Raw genomic sequence first — 10,771 nt, 5'->3', positions numbered from 1 at the left:
AGTTTTGGAGTTCCACATCTGAGGATTCAACAAATTCAGGATAGAGAAGATTTGCAATTGTGTCAAACTGTATCTATGCTGAACATAGACTTTTCCCCCTGTCATTATTCAACTATGTACATAACACTGACATTGTGTTAGGAAATGTGAGTAATCTAGGTGGTTCAAAGTATACAAGAGGTGTACACAGATGTCTGCAAATCCTGTATCATTTCATATATGAGAGTTGAGCATCTGCAGAGTCCTGGGGCCAACGTCCCACAGATACTGATGTATGGGATGATGGTATTTGCTATTATTTACACAGCCTTTTCTTCTTCATAGGGAGAAGGCAGTGTTCACACATACATATTTTTAAAATTCTTTATACATTTATTTTTATGTATGAGTGTTTTGCCTGCATGTATGTAAGTGCACCTGTGCACGAAGTGCCAATGGAGGCTAGATGAGGGCATCAGATTTCCTGAAACTGGAGCTACAGATGTTTGTTAACAGCCATGTGACTGCCAGGAACGGAATCCAGGTCCTCTGCAAGGGCAACCAGTACTCTAAGCTGCTGAGCCATCTCTCCAGCTCTACCACCTCACACATAAACACATATTTAGGCACAGCCACGGACACACCTGTTCTTGCAGGCGAGCCTGTGGACTGAGAGGGCAGCAGACCTTTGTGGGAAATGGAAGTAGTGCCTGGTGTCTTCCATCCCAGCAGGGTGAACTCATCTTGTGTCCTTGAAGAAGGTGGGAAGTGGACTGGGAGGGGCGTCTTGCTCCAGGCCATCTGTCATTTTGCCTGTTGAACTGCCCACACTTTAGACTCCTGGCCTGGTAAGATGACAGCATGGATGTGGTGACAATGACATTCATTTCCAAATGAACTCTTCACTTGCCCGGAACCACTGTTGTCCCTGTTGCCAGAGGATCCTTACTCCCATTTAGCTGAAGTTGGTCTGGCCCTTGTCTTACTGCCTGAGGCTCATCCAGAAAGGCTGAATACTTGGCCCTGGCTATGAGTCACATTTCATATTTCATGGGAGATGACAAAGTGGCTGGTTCCCCATACGGAAAGGAGGCAGATGTGTGAAACTGTCTCTCAAGCCATAGAAAGTCACTTGGCTCAACTGGACAACCATCAGCGTTTGTCAGGTTGCCAGGCAACAGGAAGCAACAAATACTTATGAGTCTGGGATTGAAGGGGTGAAAACCAGACGTTTCTAAATTTCTTTGTCACTTACCATAATAAGAGCCCTACCCAAGTGCTGAGCTGTCCTGGACTGACTTGAATCACCCTTCATTCTGGCCAAGAACCGAAGAGCCAGATGTCCTCAAGTACAAGCTTCTAATGGTGAATCATTTATATGCTATGAACCCCAGTTTTCTCATCTGTCATATGGGGCAATGAGCAGTGCCTGACAGCCATTCTCAGCAAATCCTAGCTGTTATTGCTTACACTGTGAGTTTTCACAGCAAACTATTGGTAGGAAATGTCCACTTAGAGACAATAGGGCTGTGTACAGACATTCACAGGCCTTCTCACATTCCTGGAATCTACCTTGGAAGAAAAGAGAAAACCATCTTTTCGGCTGCCTCAAAGTCCACCTTCTTGTTCTCTCCTGAGGGACTTTCCTTGCCAGTGTCTGCCTTGGGAACAGACATCCCCTGGGCTGTGCTGGGTCCCCTCTGATGTATGTACTCTGCTCACCTTTCCCAGACCCTCCCTGGCTCCAGTCTCACCTTCAGCCCTTGAAGTTTCCCCAGTGGCTCAGTAGTCAAATGGAATCCACTTTGGAACCTGCTTTTGGAGAGGCAGGACCCGCCTTGGTTTTTTTCCCCATGGCCATACTTCCTCCCCGTGGATGGGCATACATTTGGCTCCATCCCCAAAGCTGGTGAACTTGATACACACACACACACACACACCCCTCTTCTGGTGCCCTGCTGCTGGGCTCCCAGGGCACCCTGTTGACCCAGGCCCTTCCCACTGCCACTTTTTTGGGTTTCACTTTGGTGTGCGTGCGTGTCTGTGTGTGCACATGTAGAGGTCAGAGGTTGATTTCAAGGTGTTTCCTCTACCTTATTTTTTGAGTCAGTGTCTCTCATTGAACTTGGAAGTTGCCACTTTGGCTAGACTGGCTCGCCATGATCCTTGGGGATGCTCCGTCTCTGCCTCCCTCATTCCCAGTGCTGGGGCATAGGCTTGTCTATCCCCTATGCCTGGCCTTTTTTTTTTTTTGGTCTTTTTGAGACAGGGTCTTCCTGTAGTCCCAGCTGTCCTGGAACTCACTGTGTAGACCAGGCTGGCCTTGAACTCACAGAGATCTGCCTGCCTGTGCCTCCCGAGTGCTGAGATTAATGGTGTGCACCACCATGCCCGGCTGCCTGGCTTTTTATAAGGGTGCTGAGGATCTGAACTCAGGTCCCCATGCTTGCACAGCTATCTGCCCAGCCACCCCCAACACATTTCCACTTTTTATTTGCGGAGTAGGGGTTAGCATGTGATGATATCACCATGGTGCTGCAGAACATGCCCTCTGTCTTTTATTAACCACAGACAATAGGTTCTTCATGTCTTCCCTTTAGAGAACAGCTTTATTGAGACTTAATCCCCACCTGGTACAACTGACTCATGCAAACTGTAGCTCTGTGACTGTGGCTGTGCTTGGTGTTGGGTGGCATGGTGGTCAGCTGGAAACCCGTAATTAAAGACACCATTACTCCCTTCCCTTGACCCTCTCAGACCTGGGTAGCCACAATCTACATTCTAAATGTATGTAATTTCTTTCTCCTCTCTCTGTCTCTCTGTCTCTGTCTCCCTGTAGCCCCAGCTGGCCTGGAACTCCCTATATAGACCAGGCTGGCCTTGAATGCACAGAGGTCTGCCTACCTCTGTTTCCTGAGTGCTGGGATTAAAGGTGTGTGCCACCACACCCAGCTCGAAAGTGTAGCCCAGACTGGCCTTGAACCTTGTGATCCTCCTGCCTCTGTCTCTTGAGCACATCCTACTGGTGTGGGCCACCACAATCAGCTTTAAGGAAAAAAAAAAAAAAAAAAGAGCTTTTTGAGATAGGGTTTTACTATGTAGCCCAAGCTGATCTCAAACCTCCATTCCTTATGCCTTAGCCTTCTAAGTGCTAGGACTTACATGTGTGTGCCACTATACCCAGCCTAGGATGGATTTTTTTTCTATTCCAGATATTCATTTAATTAGGATATATAATATGCAAACTTTATAATTTATAGACTTCCTGGTTTCTTTCATTTAGCATGGTGACCTCTGAGTCTGCCCCTGGTTTAGCATGTCTCAGACCTTCCTGCCTTTTAGGGACTGAGTAGCAATCCATTCTAAAGCTGTATCTCATTTGCCTACTCACTTGTCAGTTGATAGACATGTGAGTCATCCCTTAACCTGTCAGGGTCCAGCAGCCTTATATCTGTGACTGCCTTTCAATTCCCAAACAATGTTTTTGAGGAGAGACTTTAAAAAATATCTTTTTATTCAAAGATTTCTGTGTGTGTGTGCGCGCGCGCGCGCGCGTGCGCACGCACACCTGAGTGTCTGTCTGACTGACTGTATGTCACATGCGCAAGTGCCCCTGGAAGCCAGAAGAGGGCATCAGATCCCCTGGAGCTGGAGTTACAGGCAGCTGTGAGCTACCTCATGTGGGTGCTGGGAACTGAACTCAGGTTTTCTATAAAAGCAGTATATGCTCTTAACCACTGATCCATTTCTTCAGCCCCTAAAAAAATCATTTTTATCAGAGCTCTTAATTTGCTCATGAATAATCCTTCCTCAGATATTATGTTCTAAGCCTATAAGAAATACTTGAATTAAAGTTCTTTTAAAATTAGTTTATAAGACTGGGCAGTTGAAGTAACAGTTTCTCTAGTTGTTTTGTGTAAATATTTAGGTTAAAAGATTTCACTCAATTTAGATGAATGTTCAAAGTGGCTGAGGAGAAAAAAAAGCTAACTTTTTTTCTCCCAAAGAGGAAAGCATTAGGAGTCATAAATAAATATACTCTAGAGTTTTAATGGAGGATGTGCCATGCCCCATGCTTTTTTATAACAGGAATGGCTTAGGGTCGGGCGGGCCCAGGACATCCTTATTTGAAATCCCGTGGGCAGCTGGTCTCCCTGGCATAGTCTTTACCCAGGCCCAATGCTGCTCTCAGTAGAGATGCCATTGCCCAGGCATAGGTGGAACTTTTCAGTTTCCCCAGTTCCTCTGAAGGTTTGCCGGCACTGACTGTGGGAACGAGGTCAGCTGGAGTCACAGGATTCTGTGGGGTGAGTTTGCAGGCCAGAGCCCCAGCACACCAGCCATGGGACTGTTCAACTTGGAGTCTAATCTGACCTGTCCCAAGCATGGGCACTCCTTCTCTGTGCTGTGCTGGGCAAGATCTCTCTGGGGTTCACACAGCTGGGATTTCCTGGGTTGCATGGGAACCTTCCATGCCCCTCCCTTAGACACCTGCCCCAAGGAATTCCTTCTTGAAAATCTCAGAGACTTGGGGAGCTGGTTTTGAGCCCTTTCCTCCTGTCACTGAAGGGACAAAAATGTAACAAGATGGGAGGCAAAAACCTAATACACACATACTTAGAACCAAAAGCATGATCAACAAGGAGTGTCTGAATAAACGAGATAGCTCCATTAGGAGTGCTCTGCTGGCCCTCCACTCTCGTGTGGAAAGGTGAAAAAGACTCAGGGCTTTAGTACCAGTGGATCTTGATGGCTCTGGGCTCATGACTGCATTTCTGTGCTTATTTGTCTTGGCAACAGAAGGATGCTACCTTCCTCACTCCATGAGGCTGCTGGTGGGGGCGGGGGTTCCCATAGATGGCTTACACACTAGATGGGTGGTCCTATGCAGCACTCATTAAAGCTCTTCTTCCTCAAAAGATTTATTTTACCATTTCCTACCCACATTTTAGGAGGAACTATTTATAAGGAACCTTCAGGGTCCTTTTCCCATAGAATGGCACTGGTTCTTTGAGCCAGAGGAAAGTCATCTTTGTCTCTCTGGAGTGCCTGGCACCCCTTGAGTCAACTACAGGGTAAGGCACGCAGCAAAAATTTGACACATGGAATTGGGCAGGTTCTGCAGGAACTAGTCTATCAGTTTCGTAAACGTCAAGAACAGCATAGCCTTTCATATAAAATCCACATTCGTAAGAGCTATGAAAACTTTTGCCTTGATTGGTGATTTTCATTTACATCGTCACATTTAAAGACAAAGCTTTAACTGAAGAGCTAAAAGTAGATACCAGCAACCTAGAATCTGATGTGGAAGCCATAAATATCTAAGTTGGCAGTTTGTTTCCTCCAGTGGCTTTCTTGGCAGAAAATAAAGACGACAAAAATGACTGCATGACTTAAGACAATGTGGATTGCTGGGCAATGACACTTAAACATTTAAATTTCTATAATATGCCCAGCCTGCAGAGTGCTGTCCCTGAGGTGAGACAGTACTGTATTACTGTGAAAAGACTCCCTTGCTACATACGAAGGGGCTGTGTGAGTTATTTAACTGCTGTAAGTTTATTTCCTATTTTTTGGCATGTGTATGTGTGTGTAGTGTGCATATGTGAAAACTGACACGCGAGCACACTCAGGAATATGTGTGTGAGTGCATGTGTGTGCATGTAGGTGAAGCTGACATCTGGCATCTTCCTCATCCGCTTTCCCCTTTATTTACTGAGGAGGGTCTCTCACTGAACCTAGATATCTCAGATTCGGGTTAATCTAGCAGGCTTGCCCTGCAGTCTGACTCCTGAGTTCTGGGATGTTACGCAGCCAGCACACCTGCCTAGCTTGTATAAGGATGCTGAGGATCTCAACTACAATCCTCATGCTTGTTCATGGCAAGAACTCTGTCCACTGAGCCATCTGCCCAGCTCTATTTCTTAATTTAAAAACAGGAATGACAAAACCCGCTTGTAAGATTACTATGCAAATCACATGAACTAAGGTATAAACTATCTCCTCCTCAGGGTAAGTGTTGCCAACTCAATGGAGACTTTTGTGATGATAAAAATATCACAAATAATATGGATGAGAAAGTTGCCAAAGACTAAAGACTACACCCTTGCAATTAGCAGGACTGGAGGGCAATTTTGAGCCTTCAGCCTCTGAGTTCATTTCTCTCAGCGGTCCTGTGTACCGCAGGAATATTTTGGTGCTTTTGCTAGCAAAACTCCCCATTCCAGTGTACCCCTCCTTTGGTGTCTCTGGCTCACCCGTTTCACATTTTGTCTGCTTTTCTATTCACAGAACATCATCAAGAAAGTGATTGGGCAGAAGTTCGTGTACAAGTTTGTTTCTTTCCCAGAGATCCTAAAAATGGATCCTCACTCTGTGGAGATCAGCCGGGAGAGCCTTCTGCTGCAGGACAGCGACTGTAAGGTGTCCCCCGAGTGCCGCGAGGCCCATAAGCATGGTTTATCTGCTCTCAAAAGTACTAGCCGCAACGAATACATCCACTCAGGCCTGTACTCGTCCTTCACCATCAACTCCCTGCAGAACACCCCAGAGGCCTTCAAGGCCATCAAAACAGAGAAGCTGGAGGAGCCGTGCGATGACAGTCCCCCTGTGGAAGAAGTCAGGACTGTGATCAGGTTTGTGACCAATAAAACCGACAAGCACATCACCAGGCCGGTGGTATCCCTGCCCTCCACGTCTGAGGCTGCAGCCGCGTCTGCCTTCCTGGCTTCATCTGTGTCAGCCAAGATCTCCTCTTTAATGTTGCCAAATGCTGCCAGCATCTCATCTGCATCGCCCTCCTCATCTCGGTCCCCATCCCTGTCCCCCAACTCTCCCCTCCCTTCTGAACACAGAAGCCTCTTCCTGGAGGCCGCCTGCCATGACTCGGATTCTCTGGAGCCTTTGAACCTGTCGTCAGGCTCCAAGACCAAGTCTCCATCTCTTCCCCCAAAGGGTAAAAAACCCAAAGGCTTGGAAATCTCTGCTCCCCCACTGGTGCTCTCTGGTACCGACATCGGCTCCATCGCCCTCAACAGCCCAGCCCTCCCCTCAGGATCCCTCACCCCAGCCTTCTTCACCGCACAGGTAAGGCCCATTCCCATGCTCCTCTAGAAGCAGAAAGAGCCACCAGAGCCACTTCCCCTGGCCTCCAAGAGATACCCCATGACCACTGTCTCAAAGTCACTGTGTACACAGGGCGAGAAATTACTTCTGCAGACATGCACAAGGAAAGACTTGGTATCTTGGTGACTGAAGACCGTTTGATTGACTTCTTTTGTGGCCCAGATTGTCTGCAGATGGATCATGCCATAAGGAAGATCTAAATGGGGAGAAGTTCAGGGGCAAATTTGCAGCTTCAGGGGCATTTAGGCCTTGGGAATTTTTTATGGCCAGTCTTCTGGGGCACTTAGAAGCTGTTTGTATTCTGCTTACAAGAAAATGGGTGGTCACGGCTGGTACCTTAGCAGTTGTCAGTGTGGAACAGTGTGTGCCGTTTTGGCCTTTAGCAAGAAACATGAAAGTTACACTCAGAAGGAAAGCCCTCAGTGAAAGCAGAGCTGCTGTGGAGAACCCCAAGTCCACACGAGGGGAGTGAAGATAAACTCTTGGAATGCAAAAGTCATAGCTGCTGTTAGGCAGCCTTTTCCTCCTTTAAATACATCGTGGTGGATGTGTCTGATTCAGCTGCAGCACAGAGTAGGTGGCCACAGACCAAACTGGATGCAGTTTAATGGCCCAGGTTAGCACCATGGCATAGATTACCTTCTTGCCTCCTCAGCTTTGGAGGTGAGGGACTGTAAGCAGGTATTCCCTGAGTGACAGTGTGTCATGACAGTGCATTGGGATGGTAGCCTTACTCACGGAGGCAGCTCTAACTAGCAGGCATTAGCATCCTGGAGCTTTGTGGCTCTGTGTGGGGTCATTCTGTAGGTGGTTGCCTGCTGTCATCATAGTTGTCATTGTCAGCAGCAACAGCAGACACTCAGCTCTTGGCTTGTGACAGGCACTCTCCACACATCACAGGCCTCACCATCTGTGTATGACACCTGCCTCTAGGCATGGATACTGCTGTCATTCCAACAGCCCGGCTGAGGTGACTGGGGGACAGAGGTACAAAAGCAACTTGTCCTGGTACCCACAGCTGTAGGTAGGAGAGATGAATTTGGATCCAGTGGTGTATTGCCTCTAGAATCCATGCTCTGAAACTAAACACTCCCTGCCCTCCCATGGGGAGAAAGCCAGCTGCCCCTCATCCTGACAACAGCCTAAAAGGTCTGCAGAGCAGCTGTAAACAGCTCTTTGCCACTTTGTTCTCTAGGGCTTCCCAGAAGTGATGTGACAGCTTACTCTTGTGAAGTGGCAGTTTCAGGCATGTCACCACAGAGGAGAGGCCCAGGCTTCACTCCCTTGCAAAGCAAGGCCACCTGGAGAGAAGAACTGAGGAAAGGCTCCAAAGTAGCAGCTCCCACTGCAGCTGAGAGAAGTAACAGAAGCTGCCGGGCAGACAATCTGCCCTCAGTGTTTACCACTGTAAGGTTAAGAGAGGTCTAAAACCAGGCCAAGGCCACCTCCTATTTCAGTGTCTGTGTTTTCTGGAAGCCTGTATCACTTCTCTGAACAGAGTGAGGCCAATGCCAGCCCTGTGTATCTCAGGGGAAACTGACCAGGTTCACCCTGGAGCTTTAGGCCTGGATATTGTGAACTTAGGGGGTAGGCCTCTTAATGGGGATAGGGGAGGCAGGGCTGGGGTGATAGGAGGGGCCTCGACCTGAGAGAGGGATCTAGACATGAGGGCACAGTATTAAGCCAAGGAGATAGAAGCTACTAGAATGGCCTAGAGTCAGAGGAGAAAGCTTTGAAAAGACAGGTGGCTGGAACAGAGGGCCTGTGCCTCAGGCATTTGAGAGCAAAAGCTGTTCAGTCAAGCTGAGAGAATGCTACCTCTATTGAGTGAGTACCAGGGAAGTTCAAAAAATAGGGCCACAGCTTTCTGGGAAAGACCAAGGACAGAGAGTGGAAGGAAGGCCCAGGTTACGGCCTTTGAATCAAGGGGTTCGTAGTAGTGTTCTACTTGAGAAAGTACAGAGCCTGCCTGCTTGGGGAGGTACTAAACCTCAGGACCCACCCAAACGTAACCCAAGATTCCCTCATGCTCCTGAAGTGTAGTGGGCCCTACACTTGCTATGGCCAGGGATGGCCAACAGAGAGGGAGAGGAGGGCAGAGGTAGGGTAGTATGCAGTCAAGGCTGCCTTCTCAGCCTGTCCTACTTTGGTGATTTATCTGGGATGAGACAGGCTACATGTGGGGTTTTATTTTGATAAGCCTCAGGTCCTTCAGGATTAGGACAGGCTTGAAGTCTTAAGATTTGGACTGTAGAGAAGCTTTACTAAACAGGTTGCTAAAGAGGGCCCCCAGAAGCTCACCCACCCTCCCTCAGCTTTCCCACCCACCCTCAGCTCTCTCCTTCCTGGAGGAGGTCTGGAAACCAAATGAACATCCTGCTCAACCCCATGGGCCTTAGCCTTGGTGAGGGAGAGTTCATGTCTTGGCTCACTGGACTCTCTGCCTACCTTAGCACTTCCTCTTAGCCATGGAAATGTCCCTTTCTTCTGTGGGGTGTTCTGTGTGAAGTGTGACCTGATCATCAGCACATCGTATTTGGTCATCTGTGGGCACTTCCTCTAAGGTTTTCTCCTAAGCTTTCTTTAGTAGAGATGACATGTGCTGTAATAACTCAGTACCCTGTAAGGGAGAAGGAGAAGGGAGTGTTGACATCATCCGTGTCACGTGGCCACAGTTCTTTGCCAGGACATTGTGAAACCACATACTTCATGTAGGCCAGATTTCCGATTCGAAATTTTGACCTACAACTTGATGTACAGGAAAAAAAGAAAAAAAAAATCCGCATCATTCTGCCACGTCTGCCATTCGCAGCAGAAATAGTTGTTTCTGCCAGAAGCTGGATGAGTGCTGGGAACACCACCTTTGGTTTTAGGTTTCTAATAACAGGCAGACCTCTCCAGTAGGGGACTGCAAGGGACTGTAAAAACTTGAACAGAAAAGTCAACCAGGTACCAAGAAGTGATGTCCTCAAAGTTTAGCCACGCAGATTATTCCTGAATGTAACTGAAAAGCAAGGCTGTCTCTCTCTCTGGTGGCACAAGCTACCGAAATCAAGGCTGAAAGGGTAGAGCCGGGACATGAAGCCCTCCTGGTCTTTAGCCAGGCACCTTGTCATTCTCTGTGTCTTCTGTACCTTGTATACCTCTGTGTCTTTTGTACCTGGCTTCTTCCTGCCATTTGCTCTTTGGTGCCATTGCTCGCACCTCCTGTCTTCACAAGACGAATTAATTCAGAATCAGAAGCTGACACACAGCATTTCTCTTGTACATGCCAAGACTCGTGTTCACCTCATCTGTGCTGTGCGAGATATTGAACTCCGATATATCTGGACACTGGGCATGTATTCACCATCAGAGTCTGAGTATGCATGCCCCAGGGTATTTGCTCAACAGCAGTTTGGGATTAGCTAAGAGTGAAGACAGCCTGCTAGGTCTAAAATGCTAGGCCTGCTTGCCTCCTTTATTATGGGGTGATGAGACAACTTTGAGCCAGTCACAAAGCAAGAGTCCAGAGCAGTTGGAGTGATCAGAGTGCAGCCCCCATCCCATCTCTGGAGTGGTTTTCCAGCTTCGTCTTTTTTTACCATTACCATCAGAAGGAAAAATGTTTGGTACTTTTTTTCTTCTCCCAAGGGTTTTTCAACTTCCTTCTTATTCTGTAACACTT

At 47.7% G+C, this 10,771-nt stretch overlaps 1 protein-coding gene across 2 annotated transcripts in view; it reads left to right on the top strand.

Moving 5' to 3' along the window:
* Elk3 (ETS transcription factor ELK3) overlaps positions 1-10,771 on the top strand; it is a 68,866-nt gene that overhangs the window by 44,917 nt on the left and 13,178 nt on the right. For both annotated transcript variants that reach the window (XM_008832063.3, XM_029563087.1), the window contains exon 3: positions 6,271-7,065. In XM_008832063.3, the coding sequence (XP_008830285.1) occupies positions 6,271-7,065 (795 nt within the window). The remainder of the gene's footprint in view (positions 1-6,270; positions 7,066-10,771) is intronic.

This window comes from Nannospalax galili, unplaced genomic scaffold (assembly GCF_000622305.1).
Source record: "Nannospalax galili isolate Female #2095 unplaced genomic scaffold, S.galili_v1.0 scaffold734, whole genome shotgun sequence".
NCBI classification, from domain to species: Eukaryota; Metazoa; Chordata; class Mammalia; order Rodentia; family Spalacidae; genus Nannospalax; species Nannospalax galili.
Note: the sequence above shows the minus strand (reverse complement) of the source record. Positions and strands in the feature narration are given on the sequence as shown.